This window comes from Delphinus delphis, chromosome 17 (assembly GCF_949987515.2).
Source record: "Delphinus delphis chromosome 17, mDelDel1.2, whole genome shotgun sequence".
NCBI lineage: Eukaryota > Metazoa > Chordata > Mammalia > Artiodactyla > Delphinidae > Delphinus > Delphinus delphis.
The window spans coordinates 52,487,139-52,513,003 of record NC_082699.1 but is presented as its reverse complement, the minus strand read 5'-3'; the positions used below and the strand labels follow the sequence as shown (position 1 = coordinate 52,513,003).

General features: G+C 38.1%; 1 protein-coding gene across 2 annotated transcripts in view; it reads left to right on the top strand.

The window, feature by feature from the left end:
- NUDCD1 (NudC domain containing 1) overlaps window positions 1-25,865 on the top strand; it is a 97,301-nt gene that overhangs the window by 4,331 nt on the left and 67,105 nt on the right. For both annotated transcript variants that reach the window (XM_059995068.1, XM_059995067.1), the window contains exon 2: window positions 7,644-7,798. In XM_059995068.1, coding sequence (XP_059851051.1) covers window positions 7,644-7,798 — 155 coding nt within the window. The remainder of the gene's footprint in view (window positions 1-7,643; window positions 7,799-25,865) is intronic.

Here is a 25,865-nt window from a genome sequence, read left to right as displayed (position 1 = left end):
ATTTTATGTTGCATAAACATTATTGATTATTATGTTCTTGATAAATTGACCACTTTATCATTATGAAAGAACCTTTATATCCTTGGCGATAGTCTGCCCTGAATTCTCCTGTTTGATAGTAAAATAGTCACTTCAGCTTTCTTCTAATTAATGTTACCATAGTGTATACATATATATCTTCCATTCTTTTACTTTTAACCTATTTGTGTCTTAGTATTTAACATGCATTTCCTTCTTTTTTAAAAATTTATTTTATTGCAGTATAGTTGATTACAATGTTGTGTTGATAACATACATTTCTTTTTGGCAAAAATAGTTAGGTCTTTTTTATTCAAACTGATAGTCTTTATCTTGTGATAAGACTTTACATTTAATGTGTTTATTGATTTTGTTAGGTTTGGGTCTTTCATCTTGCTGTTGGTAGTCTGTTGGTCCCATTTAGTCTTTGGGAGAATGGAAGTTTCCTGCTTTTCTGCCTTCTTTTGGATTGAGTATTTTTAAATGAATCCATTTTTATCACATTTGTTGGCTTATTAGCTATAGCTCTTTGTTTTGTTATTTTAGGGTTTATAGTATACATCTTTAAATTATTACATGGTGCATTCAAATGGTATTGTACTGTTTCATGTGTAGTATAAGAACTTTACAAAAGTATACTTCCATTTCCTTAATGCTATTGTTGTGCATTTTACTTTTACATATCACTATAAACTTGTAATACATTATTATTTTTGTTTAAATAGTTAATTATCTCTTAAAGAGAAATAAAAAGTAGAGAAAAAAATCTTATATATTTACATTTCTGGTGCTCTTCATTCCTTTATGTAGATCCATATTTTTATCTGTATAATTTTCCTCCACCGGAAGGACTTTTAATATTTCTTGCAGTGTGGGTCTTCTGGTGATTAAATATTTCAGCTTTTGTATATCTGAAAACACTTTTATTTTGCCTTGATTTTCAAAAGATACTTTTGCTATGTGCGGAATTCTAGGTTAACAGCTTTTTGCTTTCAGTACTTTAAAGATGTTACCCTTGTCTTATTACTTGTATTGTTTCTGATGAGAAATTGTATGTTAGCCTTTTTTTGCTTTTTTTTTTTTTTTTTTTTTTTTGGCAGTACGTGGGCCTCTCACGGTTTTGGCCTCTCCCGTTGCGGAGCACAGGCTCCGGACGCGCAGGCCCAGCGGCCATGGCTCACGGGCCCAGCCGCTCCGCGGCATGTGGGATCTTCCCGGACCAGGGCACGAACCCGTGTCCCCTGCATCGGCAGGCAGACTCACAACCACTGCGCCACCAGGGAAGCCCTGTATGTTAGCCTTTGTTCTTTTATGCATAATGTCTTTTTCTTCTCTGGCTGCTTTTAAGACTTTTCTCTTTCATATTGGTTTAGAGCGGTTTGATTATGTTGTGTGTTGATGTGGTTTTCCTCATGATACTTGTGCTTGGGGTTTGTTGAACTTCCTAGATCCATGGGTTTATAGTTTTCATCAAGTTTGGAAAGTTTTCAGCCATTATTTCTTCCAGTTTTTTTTTTTTTTCCCTCTGTTTTCTCCTTTGAGGAATCTAGTTACCCATTTTTGGATTACTGGAAGTTAACCCCAGCTCATCAATGTTCTTTTTATTTTTTTCTGTTTTTTTTTAAATCTTTCTTTGGGTTTTTTGGTTTGTTTTTTTGGCCCTGCTGCGCAGCATGCAGGATCTTAGTTCCCCGACCAGAGGTTGAACCTGTACCCCCTGCAGTGAAAGCATGGGAGTTTTAATCACTGGACCACCAGGGGAGTCACTTAAATCTGTTTTATTTTGGATAGTTTCTATTTTCATGCCTTTAATTTCACTAATCTTTTTTTTGCAATGTCTATTCTGTCATTAATCCCATCTAGTGTATTTTTCATCTTAGCTATTGTAGTTTTCATCTCTAGAAGTTTGACTTAAATGATTTTTAATACCTTTCATGTCTCTGGTTGTCATTTTGAACATTTGGAATGTACTTTAATAAATATTTTAATTTTTTTAATTTAATGTTTCATTAAACATTTTAATGTTTTAAAACATTTTAATGTTTTGTTCTGCTAATTATAACTTCTGTGTCAGTTATGTGTTGGCTTCTGTCGATTGGGTATTCTCATTGTGGGTTTTGTTTTCTTTCCTCTTTGCATGCCTGGTAATCTTTGGATGCAAAAAGTTGTGGATTTTACCCTACTGAGTGTAAGACATTTTTGTATCCTTATAAATCTTCTTGAACTTTGTTCTGTGATGCAGTTGAGTTACTTGGATTAATTAGATTAATTCCACGAGGTCTTGCGTTTATGCTTTTTTAGCCTTGTCTGGAGCAATGCTCAGTCTATGGCTGATTATTCCTCACCACTGAGACAAGACTTTTCTGTGTACTCTGCCTATGAATTCGGAGTTTTCTCTGGTCTGCCTAGTGGGAACAGTGACAGCTCCTAGCCTTGTGTGAGTACCCAACACTGTTCCCTCTAATCCGTTCAGATGGTTCTTTCCCTAGTCTGGGGTAGTTTGCTCAGACATATGCCATTAGTTCTCTGCTGAATATTTGAGAGAGACTCTCTGCAGATCTCTGGAGTTCTCTCTCTCTATGGCTCTCTCTTCTCTGGTACTCTGTCCGATGAACTGTAGCTGTCTTGGTCTCCCCAGACTTTCAGCTCAGATTCCTCAACCCAGGGAGCTGGTCAGGTTCTACCTCACTTTCCCCTCTTTGTGCTGTGGGCTGGAAACTCACTCATGGCACTAAGCTGGGGCAGTAGTAGAGCTCACCTCATTTGTTTCTCATCTCTTAATGATCACTATCCTTTGTTGCCTGTTGTCTTGTGTCTTGAAAATTATTGTTTCATGTAATTTTGTCTGGTTCATTTTATTTTGTCTTACTGGTTATTTCTGAGGGAGGGATAAATCTGATTACTATTATTCCATCTTGGCTGCTCAATGCATATTTTTAAGGGAAAAATAATTTTATAGAGTAGTAGAGCTAGAAACAAAATTAAAATGGGTTAATGAGGGTAATGAGAAAATGGGAGTGTAGACTGTTTTCTAGAGAAGTTTGAGAAGTACATGGTGGGAGAGAGCTCTGCTTTGAGTGCAGAGCGAAGAAGAGGAAATCTTTTTCATGTGTTTTGAGAGTGGGGAAGTTTTCAGCATATTTAAGTGGAGGAGAAGGGGCCAGTGGAGAGGAGATAACCTGAGGAGAGGCCTAGAAGAGGCAGGAGAGAATGGAATCATAAACAGCTGTGAGAATTAGCCTTGGAAGGGAGAAGAGGAACCGGGAGATTAACACTTACTCTTTTTCTTAGGTGTCACATAGCAAGTACTTCACATAATTTAAACTTGTCAATAATTTCACAGGATAAGTATTATTAACTTTTATTACAGGTGAGGAATCAGGGTAGAAAGTTAGGTAACTTAACCTTAGCCATCAGTAGCTAACCTGACCCTACAGCTCATGCTTTTTCTAATGCACTTTGTGGTCTCTGGGCTGTTTCTTCAGGGCAGGGAGAATAAAAGCTGGCGAAGGTTTAGGCTATAATTGGAATAAAGGGAGAGCAGAGCCATGTAACTTATTTATGTAAGTTTACTATAAAATTCATGCCTACTCTTCTGGAGGAAAATTTGGGGAAGAGAAGCAGATCACTGTGTTATGGTGCAGAAGCATTGTATAGAGGAGTAGTGGGAGCAATGCTGCTAATTCTAGCCCTGCCTTGTTCTGTACATTTTGCTTCAGAACTAATACACACCTGTACTCTTGCTTTTTTACATCTTTATATGCAAAGAGCAAACACAGTAACTAGGTGAACAGAAGACTTAACTGATCATTTTTAGAAGATAAATGGTCTAAGAAGTGACCTTTGTGAGTTAACGTTCTTTGGCCCTTCCCCTCCTTTAAAAAAAATACTGTACTTTGCTTATGTAAGTATTAGATTGAATCATATTCAGTTGGTGTCAAAAGAGTTGAATATTGACAATTTCATGTGGTTCAACCTAACTGTGTATTTTGAAAGGACAAGAAGCAGTAATTGTGACCATTGTTAGCATGATTAGGACACGGATCATGTCTGTTTTATTTACCAGTATTTGCCCAATGCCAAGCACCATGTCTGGCACGTAGTAGACATTCAATAAATAATTTGTGAATGAAAAACTATAGGTTTTTGAGGTTCCATGCATGTTTTATAAGAAATATAGGTAAAGATTAAGGGAGATTCCCTTCTTGTTAGGCCCTAAGTTCTTTTTCATAGAATAAGAGAGAAGGCTTTTTCAGCAAACTGTTTTATTTCTAATGTAAGATAATGTTAATAAAATATTTTACTAGAGTGGCTTCTTAGCCCTCTGTTAAAGAGGTTCCTCTTCTTCAGTCATATCAAAGATCGAGCTGGATTGGAGACTCCCTGCTGTCCACCCCTCCCTTAGTCTTTACAAAAGAGCCCCATCAGTGGTTAAGCTCTGTCACATTCTGGACATTGCTTTTCTCCTTTCATTTTTCTCTGCCTGCCCTTTTATACTCAAGTTGATTGACAGGGTAAATGCAATAACTTTTCCTTTCTCATTTGGGGCCAGAGAGGTGGCCTTTTTCTGAGCACTGTCAGCTTTTGCAAAATAGCAAGTATGTAATGTGCCCTTCATTTGTGTCCTAATAACCTACATAAATTAATCTTGTCAGAATGCAGCAACCTAAGACTTAGACTATTTCATGGTTTCCTAATAATGGTTTTCCAGAATCAATACAGTTACAGACGAGGTGTTGTATCAAGGCAAAGGGCTAAGAAGTCTCTGGCTTGTTCAGGTTTGGTCAGGGGTCTTTGGTACAAATATGAAGAAAATGGATTTGTTGTATCATTGCCTAATATTACTGCTTTGGAACATTCTGTTACCACGTACACTTCCTGCAGCGTCGAGTTGAATCCACACAGTGGTGCTAGAAAAACAAGAATTAATGATTGTTTCCCTTCTAATCAGTGAATATGTATTTTTACTTCCTTATAAAATAAACACTTCCTGAGTCATGTAATAATTTCCTCAGCCTCTATCAAATCCATCACAAAGTTATAATGATTTAACCTCTGATAGGTCTCCAAATTTCAACCATCCTTTACCTGGATGACTGCAGTAGCTTCCTGGTGGATCTTCCTGGGCTTACTTTACTTTGCTCTGGTCTGTTTTCCATAGGTAGTTATAAGTAACCTTTTTTTAATTTTTTAATTTTTGGCTGCGTTGGGTCTTCGTTGCTGCGCGTGGGCTTTCTCTAGTTGTGGCAAGCGGGGACTACTCTTCATTGCGGCGCGTGGGCTTCTAATTGCAGTGGCTTCTCTTGTTGCAGAGCATGGGCTCTAGGCACGCGGGCTTCAGTAGTTGTGGCATGCAGGCTCAGTAGTTGTGGCTCGCGGGCTGTAGAGCATAGGCTCAGTAGTTGTGGCGTGTGGGCTTAGTTGCTCCACGGCATGTGGGATCTTCCTGGACCAGGGCTCGAACCCGTGTCCCCTGCACTGGCAGGTGGATTCTTAACCACTGCGCCACCAGGGAAGTCCCTATAAGCAACCTTTTATACATTCGAATCTGGACTTTACTCTCCCGCTTAAAAGTTCTTAAATGAGCTCTTATTACATTGAGTTTATCAACAATGATAAATAAAGGCAAGGCCTTTTGTGATCCAGCTTCTGCCCAGTTCTCTAGCTTTATTCATCTGTTGCCTTTCCTTGTGCAGTTCTCCATGTTGCTCTGTATTTCAGCCAGTCTGGCTGACTTTTAGTTTTTTGAACACAAGTGTTTCCTTCTACTTTCGCCTGCTCTCATTTTGCCTGTGATAAGTAGTGTGTGTGTGTGTGTGTGTGTGTGTGTGTGTGTGTGTGTGTGTGTGTGTGTGTGTGTGTGTGTGTGTGTGTGTGGATGTTTCTTAAGTTAACTCTACCTTGTCCTTTGTAGCTTGGCTCAAATTTTTTAAAGCCTTCTTTAATCTCCCCAAGTAGATCAGCTTCCAGTGTTATTTGTTCTCACAGTATCCAATAATTTTCCTTTATAACATTTATTACAGTTTAATTATATATTTATTTATTTGACTAACGTCCATTTCCCCACTGGATCATAAGTGTTAAGAAGGTAGATTCTGTGCTCTTTTCTCATCATTGTATCATTTGTGCCTATTAAAATATTTGCTAAATAAATGAATGAATAAATGTAAGTCAGCCAGGCCTCAAGGCAGGTAATAGAAGTACGAACAGGTGAGCATTTGGGGAAAAAAGATGAAAATACTTGCAATCAGAATACAGTAAGGTGAGCTTCATAATTAAGGTAAAATATTGGCCCAGCATAGTCTACTTATGTATCTCCTGTTGGAGCAGAAATTAATTCTAGGTCACTGGTAGCCCTGAACTATAAGTTTCTCTCTACATAGAAGGGAAGGAGGAGTGGGAGGCAGAGATCAGGCTTGGCAGATTTAAAATTACGGAAGCAGGACTTCCCTGGTGGCGCACTGGTTAAGAATCTGCCAGGGTTTGAGCCCTGGTCCAGGAAGATCCCACATGCCACGGAGCAACTAAGCCCGTGTGCCACGACTACTAAGCCCATGCGCCACGACTACTGAGCCCGCATGCCACAACTACTGAGGCCTGCGCGCCTAGAGCCCGTGCTCTGCAACAAGAGAAGCCACTGCAGTGAGAAGCCCGTGCACCGCCACGAAGAGTAGCCCCCGCTCACCACAACTAGAGAAAGCCCGTGCGCAGCAACGAAGACCCAATGCAGCCAAAAATAAAATAAATAAGCAAATAAATAAATAAAAAGGAAACATAAAATTATGGAAGCAGCTAAGAGAGTAGATCTTAAAAGTTCTTATAACTAGAAGAACAGTTGTAACTATGAGGTGATGTCTGTGTTAAGTAAACTTATTTTGATGATCATTTCACAATAAATACGTATATCAAATCATTATGTTGTGTACCTTAAACTTATACAATGTCATATGCCAACTACATCTCACTAAAGCTAGAACAAGGTAAAATAAAGTTATGGAAGCTTCCAGTGCCCTAGTGGAAAAAACACTGTTCTTTAAATAAGAAACCTTGTTTCTGTTCCAGATATGATCACTGTTTTGTTCTGTACTCTTGGGAAAGATGTAGTATAGCATTAGAGAAGTCACCATTTGCACTTACATTTATTTCCATAATTATTTTATGGGATAATAAAAACATTCTCTTTATTTCTTAATGTGTGGTAAAAAATGAATGAGGTGATAGAGGTAGAGCATTTTAAAAGGCACACACTTTATAAAGTGTACTTAATATTTGCCCAGAAAACAGGAAATCTTTCAATTTTATGATTTCTCTGTTCTTTTTATTTATAATTACAAGGAAGAGGTACCTAAAAGAAAAGAGTGTGGTATGAAGAGCTCTATCTCCTCTGGCCACTGTATTCTGAGTTCTGTAAGGGCAGGGGCCTTGTCAGTTTTACTCTCTGTTTATCCTCTACGCACAGTGCCTAGTAGGGGCCCAGAAATTGTTTTTGAAATGAAAAATGTAGTGAATTGTCCTGAGGCCTTGGTAATTAGTATTCTGTGATTTTTTTGCCTTGTTGGCATTCTGCAGAAAAGAACAATCTGAGGCAGAACTCTTGATGTTTGTTTATTTTTCTTATATTTCAGCTGTGGCAGAAGTAAAACTTCGAGATGATCAGTATACACTGGAACACATGCATGCTTTTGGAATGTATAATTACCTACACTGTGATTCATGGTATCAAGACAGTGTCTACTATGTTGATAACCTTGGAAGAATTATGAATTTAACAGTGATGCTGGTAAGAAAAAAATTTGTAATACTAGGATTTTCCAATAAATTTGTTACTTAATTTTCCCTTTTCATCTAATGTCTAGAGAATTGAGGTACACATACCTTTAATATATGGAATCCTATCATCAGTTTATGTAAGACTTCATTTTGTTTAATTCAATTTTAATTTTTCCCCTTATTCCTGTTACTTAAATTTACTTATTCCCCTACACTCCTACCAATAGGCAACTACTCTGATGTGTTGTATATCTCAATATTGATGTAACTGCTTTTTCTATGTGAGTAGCTAATCCTATGACAGTGGATTTATCTGTTTTTTCCTTTTAGTTAATTTTTGCTTTATGTATTTTTAAGTATGTTAATTGGGTGCAGACATTTTATCAATAGGATTGTTTTGTCTGTTATGCAATGTCCTTATAACATTATAAAATATCCCTCTTTATCTCTGGGCTCTGGGAATAATTTGTCTTGAAGTCTTCTGATATTAATATAGCTGTCCTGGCTTTTTTTGTTTGTTTGTTTAATTAGTATTTGTCTTTCTCTTTCCGTTTTCTTTGAATTTGTCAGTGTTGTTATTTTTAAAGTGTGTCTCTTGTAAAGAGCATATAGTTGGGTCTTGTTTTTTATCCAGAATGACAATCTTTGTCCTTTAATTGGCTTAGTACATTTATATTTAATGTCATTACTGATATGGCTGGGTTTATGTTACCGTTTGCTAATTCTTTCCATTTTGTCCCATCTGCCCTTTGTTCCTTTGTGTCTCTCTTCCTATCTGTTTTTTTAATTCATCACAGTTTTTCTTTTTAAAAATTTTCTTTCTTAAAATTCCACTTAATTTTCTCTTTTAGCTTTTTATTTAAACCTGTTTGTATTGTTATTATTTTTAATGGTTAATGTAGAGATTGTAGTACTCATCCTTAATTTATCCTACTTTGCCTCCAATTAATGTTATTCCACTTTTAAAAAAATGTAAAAATCTTATGATATTATAATTCCTTTTACTTTTCCATCCTCTGAGCTATTGTCATACATTTTATACTTCTTCATATGTTGTAAGCTTCACAATACATTGTTAATGTATTTGCTTTAAGTAATCAGTGGTCTGTCAGTAGCTTCCTGACTACTCTGCTCCTTTCAGCTTTCCTTTGTGTTGCATCTACAGAATAATCTATCCAGTTTGCTTGTTTAATCTTATTACTTCTCATTTAAATTCCTTAAATATTTCCTTTATGACAAAATCCACACTTATTAATATGTGATTTTAGAATAGATAATGCATTCATGTGATTTAAAAAACAAGAAATTTAAAAAGGTATTTAGTAAAGTCTCTCTGACCCCAGTTTTATCTGTCCTGTGTTCAGTACCCCTTTTCCCTCTGTAACTTCTTCTTATTAGTTTCTTGTATATTCTTCCAGAGGTGGGGTTTTTTGTGTGTGTGTGTTTGTTTGATTTTGATTTTCCTGGCAAGTATAAGCATAAAGTGATGTATTTGTTTAAAAAATACAAACTCCTCACCTTGGCAAATGCAGCTTATAATGCCCTTTTCTCCAGCCTTGTCCTTCACCACTTTGTACACTACATTCTAACAATACTAAACTCTTGCAGTTACTGAAACATGCTCTGTATCCTTTTCCCTCCAGCCCTTTTCCCACATAATTTACTCTACCTGAAACATTCTCTCTTACTTGTGTGTCAGGTTGCTTCCCAGTCTTCACTTGAGTTTCAGCTAACTATTTCATCTAGGAGGCTTGATGACGTCCTCCCTTTGTTCCCCCAGGGATATTCAAACCATTGGCTCTCAGATCTGCATGGACTTTGAATTCCTGCTAGGCCAGGGGTTGGCAAACTTCTTCTGCACGGGGCCAGATAATAAATGTTACAGGGTTTATGGACCAGTCTTATGTCACAGGTGCTCAGTTTTGCTGTAGTAATGTGAAAACAGCAGTTCGCGATATGTAAACAGTGATTGTGGCTGTGTTCCAGTAAAACTTCATTTGCAAAACCAACAGGCTAATTTGGCTCATGGGCTATAGTTTGCCAACACTTGGTCTAGGCTGTGGGTCTTTCTTATATTTCTGTAATCCTAGCAGCCAGCAGAAGGCTTAATCAGTATGTTTACACAATGGATAACAGTTGTTTAAAGCTTGTTCTTACTCTTTGGAGTTGGCTTTTCATTCTTTTTTTTTTTTTTTTTTCCCCTTTGTGGTACGCGGGCCTCTCACTGTTGTGCCCTCTCCTGTTGCGGAGCACAGGCTCCGGACGCACAGGCTCAGCGGCCATGGCTCACGGGCCTAGCCGCTCCGCGGCATGTGGGATCTTTCCGGACCGGGGCACGAACCTGTGTCCCCTGCATCGGCAGGTGGACTCTCAACCACTGCGCCACCAGGGAAGCCCGGCTTTACATTCTTGATAGGATCTTTTTATTCTTCAGGTACAAGTATGAGTCTGGTTTGTTGAGATAATTTTACTGAATAAGAAAGATTTATTTTTCTTCAACAAACATGTATTGAATACTGCTGCATGCTTTGTAGCCACACACACAAATAAACTGATAATGTCACAGCGGAAGTAAGGATAAGATGCAGAAGTAGTATGGAAGAGGAAATAGTTTACTACTATGCATGGCTAGGAGAGGGATGTGGATAGGGTCACATTTTAGAGCCAGAAGCTTGGTTTTATCAGTTCACTCATTGATAATCATGATTTGGGATACTAATTCCAACTTAAATCAAAAGATTGGAAATCTAGAATTAAAGTTCATGACTGCATTTGCAATACTGTAGATAAGCAGTGTGGACTGGTTAGTATATTTTTCTTCTATTGCAGAGTTTCCATAGAAAATAAAATTATTTTATTTATTTATTTATTTTGAGGAGACTATTTACAGCTTTCTTTTTTTAAAATTTTTTAATTTAATTTTATTTACTTTTTATACAGCAGGTTCTTATTACTCATCAGTTTTATACACATCAGTGTATACATGTCAGTCCCAATCGCCCAATTCATTACCCCCCCAACCCCACCCCCATCCCCCTGCAGCTTCCCCCCTTGGTGTCCATACGTTTATTCTCTATATCTGTGTCTCAACTTCTGCCCTGCAAACCACTTCATCTGTACCATTTTTCTAGGTTCCACATACATGCATTAATATATGATATTTGTTTTTCTCTTTCTGACTTGCTTCACTCTGTATGACGGTCTCTAGATCCATCCACGTCTCAACAAATGACCCAATTTTGTTCCTTTTTATGGCTGAGTAATATTCCATAGTATATATATACCACATCTTCTTTATCCATTCATCTGTCGATGGGCATTTAGGTTGCTTCCATGACCTGGCTATTGTAAATAGTGCTGCAATGAACATTGGGGTACATGTGTCTTTTTGAATTATGGTTTTATCAGGGTATATGCTTAGTAGTGGGGTTGCTGGATCATATGGTAATTCTATTTTTAGTTTTTTAAGGAACTTCCATACTGTTCTCCATAGTGGCTGTGTCAGTTTACATTCCCACCAACACTACAAGAGGGTTCCCTTTTCTCCACACCCTCTCCAGCATTTGTTGTTTGTAGATTTTCTGATGATGCCCATTCTAACTGGTGTGAGCTGATACCTCATTGTAGTTTTGATTTGCATTTCTCTAATAATTAGTGATGTTGAGCAGCTTTTCATGTGCTTCTTGGCCATCTGTATGTCTTCTTTGGAGAAATGTCTGTTTAGGTCTTCTGCCAATTTTTGGATTGGGTTGTTTGTTTCTTTAAAATTGAGCTGCATGAGCTGTTTATATATTTTGGAGATTAATCCTTTGTCCGTTGATTCGTTTGCAAGTATTTTCTCCCATTCTGTGGGTTGTATTTTTGTCTTGTTTATGGTTTCCTTTGCTGTGCAAAAGCTTTGAAGTTTCATTAGGTCCCATTTGTTTATTTTTGTTTTTATTTCCGTTACTCTAGGAGGCGGATCCAAAAAGATCTTGCTGTGATTTATGTCAAAGAGTGTTCTTCCTATGTTTTCCTCTAAGAGTTTTAGAGCGTCGGTCTTACATTTAGGCCTCTGATCGATTTTGAGTCTATTTTTGTGTATGGTGTTAGGGACTGTCCTAATTTCATTCTTTTACATGTAGCTGTCCAGTTTTCCCAGCACCACTTATTGAAGAGACTGTCTTTTCTCCCTTGTATATCCTTGCCTCCTTTGTCTTAGATTAGTTGACCATAGGTGTGTGGGTTTATCTCTGGGCTTTCTATCTTGTTCCATTGATCTATGTTTCTGTTTTTGTGCTAGTACCATATTGTCTTGATTACTGCCTTGATTACTTGATTACTGTATTACTTGATTACTATATTACTTTGTAATATAGTCTGAAGTCAGGGAGTCTGATTCTTCCAGCTCCGTTTTTTTCCCTCAAGAATGCTTTGGCTATTCAGGGTCTTTTGTGTTTCCATATAAATTTTAAGATTTTTTGTTCTAGTTCCGTAAAAAATGCTATTGGTAATTTGATAGGGATTGCATTGAATTTGTAGATTGCTTTGGGTAGTATAGTCATTTTCACAGTATTGATTCTTCCAATCCAAGAACATGGTATATCTCTCCATCTGTTGGTATCATGTTTAATTTCTTTCATCAGTGTTTATAGTTTTCTGCATACAGGTCTTCTGTCTCCCTAGGTAAGTTTATTCTTATGTATTTTAATTTTTTTGTTGCAATGGTAAATGGGAGTGTTTCCTTAATTTCCCTTTCAGATTTTTCATCATTAGTGTATAGGAATGCAAGAGATTTCTGTGCATTAATTTTGTATCCTGCTACTTTACCAAATTCATTGATTAGCTCTAGTAGTTTTCTGGTGGCATCTTTAGGATTCTCTATATATAGTATCATGTCATCTGCAAACAGTGACAGTTTTACTTCTTCTTTTCCAATTTTATTCCTTTTATTTATTTTTCTTCTCTGATTGCCATGGCTAGGACTTCCACAACTATGTTGAATAATAGTGGTGAGAGTGGACATCCTTGTCTTGTTCCTGATCATAGAGGAAATGCTTTCAGTTTTTCACCATTGAGAATGATGTTTGCTGTGGGTTTGTCGTATATGGCCTTTATTATGTTGAGGTACGTTCCCTCTGTGCCCATTTTCTGGAGAGTTTTTATCATAAATGGGTGTTGAATTTTGTCAAAAGCTTTTCTCTGCATTCATTGAGATGATTATATGGTTTTTCTTCTTCAATTTGTTGATATGGTGTATCACATTGATTGATTTCCGTATATTGAAGAATCCTTGCATCCCTGGGATAAATTCCACTTTGTCATGGTGTATGATCCTTTTTTTTTTGTTTGTTTTTTTGTATGATCCTTTTAATGTGTTGTTGAATTCTGTTTGCTAGTCTTTTGTTGATGATTTTTGCATCTATATTCATCAGTGATACTGGTCCGTAAATTTCTTTTTTTGTAGTAAATTTTCTGGTTTTGGTATCAGGGTGATGGTGGCCTCATAGAATGTGTTTGGGAGTGTTCCTTCCTCTGCAATTTTTTTGATGAGTTTGAGAAGGATGGGTGTTAGCTCTTCTCTAAATGTTTGATAGAATTCACCTGTGAAGCCATTGTTTGTTGGAAGATTTTTAATCACAGTTAATTTCATTACTTGTGATTGGTCTGTTCATATTTTCTATTTCTTCCTGGTTCAGTCTTGGAAGGTTATACCTTTCTAAGAATTTGTCCCTTTCTTCCAGGTTGTCCATTTTATTGGCATAGAGTTGCTTGTAGTAGTCTCTTAGTATGCTTTGTATTTTGACGGTGTCTGTTGTAAGTTCTCCTTTTTCATTTCTAATCTTACTGATTTGAGTCCTCTCCCTCTTTTTCTTGATGAGTCTGGCTAATGGTTTATCAATTTTGTTTATTTTCTCAAAGAACTTTAGTTCTTTGAGAAAATAAAGCTTTTAGTTTTATTGATCTTTGCTATTGTTTTCTTTGTTTCTATTTCATTTATTTCTGCTCTGATCTTTATGATTTCTTTCCTTCTGCTAACTTTGGGTTTTGTTTGTTCTTCTTTCTCTAGTTCCTTTAGGTGTAAGTTTAGATTGTTTATCTGAATTTTTTCTTGTTTCTTGAGGTAGGCTTGTATAGCTATAAACTTCCCTCTTAGAACTCCTTTTGCTGCATCCCATAGGTTTTGGATCGTCGTGTTTTCATTGTCATTTGTCTCTAGGTATGTTTTTTTTTTTTTTTTTGCGGTACGCGGGCCTCTCACTGTTGTGGCCTCTCCCGTTGCGGAGCACAGGCTCCGGACGCGCAGGCTCAGCGGCCATGGCTCACGGGCCCAGCTGCTCCGCGGCACGTGGGATCTTCCCGGACCGGGGTACGAACCCGTGTCCCCTGCATCGGCAGGCGCACTCTCAACCACTGCGCCACCAGGGAAGCCCCTCTAGGTATGTTTTGATTTCCTCTTTGATTTCTTCAGTGATCCTGTTGGTTATTTAGTAACATATTGTTTAGCCTCCACGTCTTTGTGTTTTTTACCATTTTTTCCCTGTAATTCATTTCTAATCTTGTAGAGCTGTGGTCAGAAAAGATGCTTGATATGATTTCAATATTCTTAAATTTACTGAGGCTTGATTTGTGACCCAAGATGTGATCTATCCTGGAGAACGTTCCGTGCACACTTGAGAAGAAAGTGTAATCTGCTGTTTTTGGATGGAATGTCCTATAAATATCAATTAAATCTATGTGGTCTCTTGTGTCATTTAAAGTTTCTGTTTTCTTATTTATTTTCATTTTGGATGATCTGTTCATTGATGTAAGTGAGGTGTTAAAGTCGCCCACTATTATTGTGTTATTGTCGATTTCCTTTTATAGCTGTTAGCAGTTGCCTTATGTATTGAGGTGCTCCTATGTTGGGTGCATATATATTTATAATTGTTACATCTTCTTGGATTGATCCCTTGATCATTATGTAGTGTCCTTCCTTGTCTCTTGTAACATTCTTTATTTTAAAGTGTATTTTTATCTGATATGAGAATTGCTACTCCAGCTTTCTTTTGATTTCCATTTGCATGGAATATCTTTTTCCATTCCCTCACTTTCAGTCTGTACGTGTCCCTAGGTCTGAAGTGGGTCTCTTGTAGACAGCATCTATATGGGTCTTGTTTTTGTATCCATTCAGCAAGCTTGTGTCTTTTGGTTGGAGCATTTAATCCATTTATGTTTAAGGTAATTATCGATATGTATGTTCCTATGACCATGTTCTTAATTGTTTTGAGTTTGTTTTTGTAGGTTCTTTTCTTCTCTTGTGTTTCCCACTTAGAGAAGTTCCTTTATCATTTGTTGTAGAGCTGGTTTAGTGGTGCCGAATTCTCTTAGCTTTTGCTTGTCTGTAAAGCTTTTGATTTCTCCATCAAATCTGAATGAGATCCTTGTAGAGTAATCTTGGTTGTAGGTTCTTTCCTTTCATCACCTTAAGTATATCATGCCACTCCCTTGTGGCTTGTAGAGTTTCTGCTGAAAATCAGCTGTTGACCTTATGGGAGTTCCCTTATATGTTATTTGTCGTTTTTCCCTTGCTGCTTTCAGTAATTTTTCTTTGTCTTTAATTTTTGCCAATTTGATTACTGTGTGTCTTGGTGTGTTTCTCCTTGGGTTTATCCTGTATGGGACTCGCTGTGCTTCCTGGACTTGGGTGGCTATTTCTTTTCCCCTGTTAGGGAAGTTTTCGACTATAATCTCTTCAAATATTTTCTCAGGTCCTCTCTCTCTCTTCTCCTTCTGGGACCCCTATAATGCGAATGTTGTTGCGTTTAATGTTGTCCCAGAGGTCTTTTAGGCTGTCTTCATTTCTTTTCATTCTTTTTTCTTTATTCTGTTCCGCAGCAGTGTATTCCACCCTTCTGTCTGCCAGGTCACTTATCCGTTCTTCTGCCTCAGTTACTCTGCTATTGATTCCTTCTAGTGTAGTTTTCATTTCAGTTATTGTATTGTTCATCTCTGTTTCTTTGTTCTTTAATTCTTCTAGGTCTTTGTTAAACATTTCTTGCATGTTCTCGATCTTTGCCTCCAGCCCTTTTCTGAGGTCCTGGATCATCTTCACTATCTTTATTCTGAATTCTTTTTCTGGAAGGTTGCCTATCTCCACTTCATTTAGTTGTTTTTCTGGGGTTTTATCTTGTTACTTCATCTGGTACATAGCCCTCTGCCTTTTCACATTGTTTGTCTTTCTGTGAATGTGGTTTTTGTTCCACAGGCTGCATGATTATAGTTCTTGCTTCTGCTGTCTGCCCTCTGGTGGGTGAGGCTATCTCAAAATAATTTTATTTGATAGCTTACTTGACATGAATCAGAGCAAAGACTAATATGTCTTTGATTCCTTTTCCTGTCCTATTGTCTAGCTTCTGTGGACACCTTAGAATAATTTGTTATAGTTCCTTATTTGGTTTAGTCTCTATTTGCCTGTCTGTTGACTCATTAAAGACACTAAATACACACACACTCTATATACACTATATACTGGATAGTGTATGCACACAGCCAGATGCCCTATAGACATACATGTGTGCTATATTGCCCATACATGATCATACACATCCATACTCTGCATATGCATAGTTAGTATTTTATTGTGTGTTTTAAATTTAAGGGATTTTACTTTTTTTTTAAGATTCGTTATATTTTGTTTAGAAAGACAAATCTAAAATCTGGATATTCTTTAAGAATATTTACTTATGGAGCCTAACTCAGTCACATAGTCTAATTTAATACTATTCATTCAACATTCAAAATGTTTATTGAATACTTGCTATATGTTATGCATTATTGTAGGCACTGGGAATGCTGCAGTATACAAAGTAAAGTCTCTTCCAGCTTATTAATTTACAGTAGAATATGAACAGCTTCCTTCCCTCTCTTCCCCAATTTGAACTTAACATTGAAATAACAACATCTTTTGTATGTTTGTACATGTTCAAAGCAATGTACATCTTCCTAATTATAGTGTACATTTAAATTTGTTTAGTTTCCTGGTAAAATTGGAAAGTTGTGTTTTTTTTTCCTCTTCGAAAGCAATAAGGAAACTATAATTTAGAATGCATGACTTCTGGGAAAGTTTCTAAAAGGTGCATTCTTTCCTAGTTCTCAGTTGTCATTCTCATCCCTGAATTCTTTTAGCACTTCATATGTATTCTCTTTTTAGCAATTGGATTACAAAGTCCTTGAATTATTTAGTCAAAAAGATATAATACCCACTCTAAAAATAGTTTATTAGACCCTCTATCAAAAAGACCTACCATATACCTATATATACCTTTTTTGTTTTTTTCCCCAACTGTTAAGTGACAACTGTATGTTTGAGTGAGAATCCCCTGACCTGAATGTTAGTTTTTGTAAGTTATATCTCCTGGGCTGGCAGGTGTCCTCAGAGAGGAGTCCTCTGGTTTCTTGTCTGAGAAGCATTAAGGCCTGATTTTGGCTTTCTGGGATCCAAAGGAAAGAAAAGAGCTTGTAGTCTCATCTTTTAATATGTGGGGATTTGCTAATTCCTCTGTTTTCTTTCATTGGTGTCCTTTACCCCTGTGCTTAGCTAGGCCTGATGGCCAGAGTCAGTCTAGTTAAAACTTTCATTAGAGAAATCTCCAGTGTTTTGCTAGAGTGGGTAGTTTGTTTTGTTGGGGAGAATTGGCTTTTTTTTTTTTTTACCCAAGAACATGGTATGTCCTTTCATTTATTTAGATCTTCTTTTATGTCCTTAAGTAAGAGTTTTATAGTTTTCCCTTGATCTTATGCTTATTAAGTTTATTCTTGAATATTTTATGGTTTCTGCCTCTCATTAATATAGTTTTTTGTTTTCTTTCCTAGATGCTTATTGATAAACACAATTTGTTGTATAAGCAGTCACCTTATTTGACAATTGAGTAATTTTTACCTACTCCCATTTAGGTTTTCAAAGTACATAGACAGTTCCATCCTTAGCAAAAGGAAATGGTTTTATCTCTCCTTTTCCAGTATTTATGAAAGTAGAAATAACATTCCTGCGTCATTTTATTTTTGTCTTATTGAGGTTAGTAGACAGAACCCCTGAGACAATGTTGAATAATAATGTGGACTGCAAGTATCCCTGTTTAGCTTTTGATTTTAATTGTAATGGCTTTTAAATTAAGAGAATACTTATTGTCAGTTTTAGATAAATAGCTTTTATTGTTCTAAAGTTGCTTCTTTGAGTTTCTGTTTCTTTTTTGGAGTATAATTGCTTTACAATGGTATGTTAGTTTCAGCTTCACAACAAAATGAATCAGTTATATATATACATATATTCCCATATCTCTTCCCGCTTGCGTCTCCCTCCCTCCCACCCTCCCTATCCCACCCCTCCAGGCAGTCACAAAGCAACGAGCTGATCTCCCTGTGCTATGCGGCTGCTTCCCCCTAGCTATCTACCTTACGTTTCGTAGTGTATATATGTCCATGCCTCTTTATCGCTTTGTCACCGTTTACCCTTCCCCCTCCCCATAGTCTCAAGTCCATTCTCTAGTAAGTCTGTGTCTTTATTCCTGTTTCACCCCTAGGTTTTTCATGACTTTTTTTTTTTTTTAAATTCCATATATATGTGTTAGCATACGGTATTTGTCTCTCTCTTTCTGACTTACTTCACTCTGTATAACAGACTCTAGGTCTATCCACCTCATTACAAATAGCTCAATTTCGTCTCTTTTTATGGCTGAGTAATATTCCATTGTATATATGTGCCACATCTTCTTTATCCATTCATCCGATGATGGACACTTAGGTTGTTTCCATCTCTGGGCTATTGTAAATAGAGCTGCAATGAACATTTTGGTACATGACTCTTTTTGAATTATGGTTTTCTCAGGGTATATGCCCAGTAGTGGGATTGCTGGGTCATATGGTAGTTCTATTTGTAGCTTTTTAAGGAACCTCCATACTGTTCTCCACAGTGGCTGTATCAATTTACATTCCCACCAACAGTGTAAGAGGGTTCCCTTTTCTCCACACCCTCTCCAGCATTTATTGTTTCTAGATTTTTTGATGATGGCCATTCTGACTGGTGTGAGATGATATCTCATTGTAGTTTTGATTTGCATTTCTCTAATGATTAGTGATGTTGAGCATTCTTTCATGTGTTTGTTGGCACTCTGTATATCTTCTTTGGAGAAATGTCTATTTAGGTCTTCTGCCCATTTTTGGATTGGGTTGTTTGTTTTTCTGTTATTAAGCTGCATGAGCTGCTTATAAATTTTGGAGATTAATCCTTTGTCAGTTGCTTCATTTGCAAATATTTTCTCCCATTCTGAGGGTTGTCTTTTGGTCGTCTTTATGGTTTCCTTTGCTGCGCAAAAGCTTTTAAGTTTCATTAGGTCCCATTTGTTTACTTTTGTTTTTATTTCCATTTCTCTAGGAGGTGGGTCAAAAAGGACCTTGCTGTGATTTATGTCATAGAGTGTTCTGCCTATGTTTTCCTCTAAGAGTTTGATAGTTTCTGGCCTTACATTTAGGTCTTTAATCCATTTTGAGCTTATTTTTGTGTATGGTGTTAGGGAGTGATCTAATCTCATACTTTTACATATACCTGTCCAGTTTTCCCAGCACCACTTACTGAAGAGGCTGTCCTTTCTCCACTGTACATTTCTGCCTCCTTTATCAAAGATAAGGTGACCATATGTGCGTGGGTTTTATCTCTGGGCTTTCTATCCTGTTCCATTGATCTATCTTTCTGTTTTTGTGCCAGTACCATACCGTCTTGATAACTGTAGCTTTGTAGTATAGTCTGAAGCCAGGGAGCCTGATTCCTCCAGTTCCTTCTTTCGTTCTCAAGATTGCTTTGGCTATTCGGGGTCTTTTGTGTTTCCATACAAATTGCAAAAGTTTTTGTTCTAGTTCTGTGAAAAATGCCAGTGGTAGTTTGATAGGGATTGCATTGAATCTATAGATTGCTTTGGGTAGTAGAGTCATTTTCACAATGTTGATTCTTCCAATCCAAGAACATGGTATATCTCTCCATATATTGGTATCATCTTTAATTTCTTTCATCAGTGTCTTATAATTTTCTGCATACAGATCTTTTGTCTCCTTAGGTAGGTTTATTCCTAGATATTTTATTCTTTTTGTTGCAATGGTAAATGGGAGTGTTTTCTTGATTTCACTTTCAGATTTTTCATCATTAGTATATAGGAATGCCAGAGATTTCTGTGCATTAATTTTGTATCCTGCCACTTTACCAAATTCATTGATTAGCTCTAGTAGTTTTCTGGTAGCATCTTTAGGGTTCTCTATGTATAGGATCATATCATCTGCAAACAGTGACAGCTTTACTTCTTCTTTTCCGATTTGGATTCCTTTTATTTCCTTTTCTTCTCTGATTGCTGTGGCTAAAACTTCCAAAACTATGTTGACTAAGAGTGGTGAGAGTGGGCAACCTTGTCTTGTTCCTGATCTTAGTGGAAATGCTTTCAGTTTTTCACCATTGAGGATGATGTTTGCTGTGGGCTTGTCATATATGGCCTTTATTATGTTGAGGAAAGTTCCCTCTATGCCTACTTTCTGCAGGGTTTTTATCATAAATGGGTGTTGAATTTTGTCAAAAGCTTTCTCTGCATCTATTGAGATGATCATATGGTTTATCACATTGATAGATTTGCGTATATTGAAGAATCCTTGCATTCCTGGAATAAACCCCACTTGATCATGGTGTATGATCCTTTTAATGTGCTGTTGGATTCTGTTTGCTAGTATTTTGTTGAGGATTTTTGCATCTATGTTCATCAGTGATATTGGCCTGTAGTTTTCTTTCTTTGTGACATCCTTGTCTGGTTTTGGTATCAAGGTGATGGTGGCCTCGTAGAAGGAATTTGGGAGTGTTCCTCCCTCTGCTATATTTTGGAAGAGTTTGAGAAGGATAGGTGTTAGCTCTTCTCTAAATGTTTGATAGAATTCGCCTGTGAAGCCATCTGGGCCTGGGCTTTTCTTTCTTGGAAGATTTTTAATCACAGTTTCAATTTCAGTGCTTGTGATTGGTCTGTTCATATTTTCTATTTCGTCCTGATTCAGTCTTGGCAGGTTGTGCATTTCTAAGAATTTGTCCATTTCTTCCAGATTGTCCATTTTATTGGCATAGAGTTGCTTGTAGTAATCTCTCATGATCTCTTTTATTTCTGCAGTGTCAGTTGTTACCTCTCCTTTTTCATTTCTAATTCTATTGATTTGAGTCTTCTCCCTTTTTTTCTTGATCAGTCTGGCTAGTGGTTTATCTATTTTGTTTATCTTCTCAAAGAACCAGCTTTTAGTTTTATTGATCTTTGCTATTGTTTCCTTCATTTCTTTTTCATTTATTTCTGATCTGATTTTTATGATTTCTTTCCTTCTGCTAGCTTTGGGGTTTTTTTGTTCTTCTTTCTCTAATTGCTTGAGGTGCAAGGTTAGGTTGTTTATTCGAGATGTTTCCTGCTTCTTAAGGTGGGCTTGTATTGCTATAAACTTCCCCCTTAGAACTGCTTTTGCTGCATCCCACAGGTTTTGGGTCGTTGTGTCTCCATTGTCATTTGTTTCTAGGTATTTTTTGATTTCCTCTTTGATTTCTTCAGTGATCACTTCATTATTAAGTAGTGTATTGTTTAGCCTCCATGTGTTTGTATTTTTTACAGATCTTTTCCTGTAATTGATATCTAGTCTCATGGCGTTGTGGTCAGAAAAGATACTTGATACAATTTCAATTTTCTTAAATTTACCAAGGCTTGATTTGTGACCCAAGATATGATCTATCCTGGAGAATGTTCCATGAGCACTTGAGAAAAATGTGTATTCTGTTGTTTTTGGATGGAGTGTCCTATAAATATCAATTAACTCCATCTCATTTAATGTATCATTTAAAGCTTGTGTTTCCCTATTTATTTTCATTTTGGATGATCTGTCCATTGGTGAAAGTGGGGTGTTAAAGTCCCCTACTATGAATGTGTTACTGTCGATTTCCCCTTTTATGGTTGTCAGTATTTGCCTTATGTATTGAGGTGCACCTATGTTGGGTGCATAAATAGTTACAATTGTTATATCTTCCTCTTGGATCGATCCCTTGATCATTATGTAGTGTCCTTCTTTGTCTCTTCTAATAGTCTTTGTTTTAAAGTCTATTTTGTCTGATATGAGAATTGCTACTCCAGCTTTCTTTTGGTTTCCATTTGCATGAAATACCTTTTTCCATCCCCTTACTTTCAGTCTGTATGTGTCTCTAGGTCTGAAGTGGGTCTCTTGTAGACAGCAAATATATGGGTCTTGTTTTTGTATCCATTCAGCCAATCTGTGTCTTTTGGTGGGAGCATTTAGTCCATTTACATTTAAGGTAATTATCGATATGTGTGTTCCTATTCCCATTTTCTTAATTGTTTTGGGTTCGTTATTGTAGGTCCTTTCCTTCTTTTGTGTTTCTTGCCTAGAGAAGTTCCTTTAGCAGTTGTTGTAGAGCTGGTTTGGTGGTGCTGAAGTCTCTCAGCTTTTGCTTGTCTGTAAAGGTTTTAATTTCTCCATCAAATCTGAATGAGATCCTTGCTGGGTAGAGTAATCTTGGTTGCAGGTTTTTCTCCTTCATCACTTTCAATATGTCCTGCCACTCCCTTCTGGCTTGCAGAGTTTCTGCTGAAAGATCAGCTGTTAACCTTATGGGGATTCCCTTGTGTGTTATTTGTTGTTTTTCCCTTGCTGCTTTTAATATGTTTTCTTTGTATTTAATTTTTGACAGTTTGATTAATATGTGTCTTGGCGTATTTCTCCTTGGATTTATCCTGTATGGGACTCTCTGTGCTTCCTGGACTTGATTAACTATTTCCTTTCCCATATTAGGGAAGTTTTCAACTATAATCTCTTCAAATATTTTCTCAGTCCCTTTCTTTTTCTCTTCTTCTTCTGGAACCCCTATAATTCGAATGTTGGTGCGTTTAATGTTGTCCCAGAGGTCTCTGAGACTGTCCTCAGTTCTTTTCATTCTTTTTTCTTTATTCTGCTCTGCAGTAGTTATTTCCACTATTTTATCTTCCAGGTCACTTATCCGTTCTTCTGCCTCAGTTATTCTGCTATTGATCCCATCTAGAGTACTTTTAATTTCATTTATTGTGTTGTTCATCGTTGCTTGTTTCATCTTTAGTTCTTCTAGGTCCTTGTTAACTGATTCTTGCAATTTGTCCATTCTATTGTCCATTCTATCTCCAAGATTTTGGATTAACCTTACTATCATTATTCTGAATTCTTTTTCAGGTAGACTGCCTATTTCCTCTTCATTTGTTAGGTCTGGTGGGTTTTTATCTTGCTCCTTCATCTGCTGTGTGTTTTTCTGTCTTTTCATTTTGCTTATCTTACTGTGTTTGGGGTCTCCTTTTTTGCAGGCTGAAGGTTCGTAGTTCCTGTTGTTTTTTGTGTCTGTCCCCAGTGGCTAAGGTTGGTTCAGTGGGTTGTGTAGGCTTCCTGGTGGAGGGGACTAGTGCCTGTGTTCTGGTGGATGAGGCTGGATCTTGTCTTTCTGGTGGGCAGGTCCACGTCTGGTGGTGTGTTTTGGGGTGTCTGTAGACTTATTATGATTTTGGGCAGCCTCTCTGCTAATGGGTGGGGTTGTGTTCCTGTCCTGCTAGTTGTTTGGCATAGGATGTCCAGCACTGTAGCTTGCTGGTCGTTGAGTGAAGCTGGGTGCTGGCGTTGAGATGGAGATCTCTCGGAGATTTTTGCTGTTTGATATTATGTGCAGCTGGGAGGCCTCTTGTGGACCAGTGTCCTGAAGTTGGCTCTCCCACCTCAGAGGCACAGCACTGACTCCTGGCTGCAGCACCAAGAGCCTTTCATCCACAGGGCTCCTTAATTTGGGATGATTCGTTGTCTATTCAGGTATTCCACAGATGCAGGGTATATCAAGTTGATTGTGGAGCTTTAATCCGCTGCTTCTGAGGCTTCTGGGAGAGATTTCCCTTTCTCTTCTTTGTTCTCACAGTTCCCAGGGGCTCAGCTTTGGATTTGGCCCCGCCTGTGCGTGTAGGTCGCCGGAGGGCGTCTGTTCTTTGCTCAGACAGGACGGGGTTAAAGGAGCCGCTGATTCGGAGGCTCTGGCTCACCCAGGCCGGGGGGTAGGGAGGGTCACGGAGTGCGGGGCGGGCCTGCAGCGGCAGAGGCCGGCGTGACGCTGCAGCCTGAGGCGCGCCGTGCGCTCTCCCGGGGGAGCCGTCCCTGGATCCCGGGACCCTGGCAGTGGCGGGCTGCACAGGCTCCCCGGAAGGGCGTGTGGCTAGTGACCTGCGTTCGCACACAGGCCTCCTGGCGGCGGCAGCAGCGGCCCTAGCGTCCCATGTCCGTCTCTGGGCTCCGCACTCTTAGCCGCGGCTCGCGCCCGTCCCTGGAGCTCTCTCAAGCAGCGTTCTTAATCCCCTCTCCTCGTGCACCAGGAAACAAAGAGGGACGTAAAAGTCTCTTGCCTCTTCGGCAGGTCCAGACCCCTCCCCGGACTCTCTCCCGGCCAGCCGCGGCGCACCAACGCCCCGCAGGCTGTGTTTACGCCGCCAACCTCAGTCCTCTCCCGGCGCTCCGACAAAAGCCGGAGCCTCAGCTCCCAGTCCCGCCCGCCCCAGCGGGCGAGCAGACAAGCCTCTCGGCTGGTGAGTGCCGGTCGGCCCGATCCTCTGCGCTGGAATCTGTCCGCTTTGCCCTCCGCACCCCTGTTGCTGTGCTCTCCTCCGCGGCCCCCAAGCTCCCCCACTCCGCCTCCCGAAGTCTCCACCCGCGAAGGGGCTTCCTAGTGTGTGGACACTTTTCCTCCTTCACAGCTCTCTCCCGCTGGTGCAGGACCCGTCCCTATCCTTTTGTCTCTGTTTAGTTTTTTCTTTTGCCCTAACCAGGTACGTGGGGGGTTCCTTGCCTTTTGGGAGGTCTGAGGTCTTCTGCCAGCGTTCAGTAGGTGCTCCGTAGGAGTTGTTCCACGCGTAGATGTATTTTTGGTGTATCTGTGGAGAGGAAGGTGATCTCCGCGTCTTACTCTTCCGCCATCTTCCCGGAAGTCTGAGTTTCTGTTTCTGTTTAATGTTTTTATTATGCCTGCTGAATTTTATTGCATGCCTTTTCAGAACCCACCTATTAATGATTGTGTGCCTTTTATTAATTTGTCAGTGTAGTGAATTAAATTGATATATTGTAGTTTTAAAATTAATTTCGTAATTCCTTAAGTTCCTGGAATAAATTATTTTTGGTTAGAGTGTGTTATTCTTTTGATACATTATTGGTTTCTATTTGCTGACATTTGTAATATTTGTATTTGTTTTCACAAGTTATATTGGTTTTTGGTTTTGATTTTGTTGATATCTGTCAGATTTTGATTAAAGTTTTTTTCTGGCTTCCTTGAATTGGAGAGCTTTTTGGAACTGGAATAGTTTCAGATTGGAATAATCTGTTATTATTTTTCTGATCAGCAACAAAGGAAATTGACTTGCTCTTTGAACTGTGGTGGTGGCAGGTGGAGAGTATTGGCTGCTAGATACTCATTGACTTTTTAAAGCAGAAAACAGTTCTAAGATACATTTTATTGTCTGATTTTTTTTTTTTTTTTTTTGAGTCAAAGGCACACATGCACAAATCCCAGAGAGGTTCTTTTCTTGTGGCTGATTTACAAAAATGACCATCCATGTTAATCTGGGCTAAACACTATTGTGGTCAAGATGAAGGCTGTAGGGCCCAAGAAAGGAAATCGACAAGTTGCTTGACCGTTAGGTTTGTCAGGAGCCAGCAGGTGGCAGCAGTTCAACACACAGGTTTATAGAGGCATTACACTTCTAAGTCAGTCTAACTTGTGGTTTACAATTGTTAATTTTAGAGAAATGTCAATTGGGAGGAAGTACAGTTAGGAAGTAGAAAATTCCTTAGGAAAGAAAAATAAATTGTGTTTTAAAATTTGGTTCTTTATTATTTTGTCATTTTATGATGATATTAGGGCTTATTTTAAAGTAATGTGTTCTGTTTCTTAATATTTACGGAATTAATTTTGTCCTAATTTATTTTTCCGTTTATCTGAAAAACTCATGTTTTTGCTACTAAAGAAGAGCGTCATCTTGTGGTGCCTCTTTAAA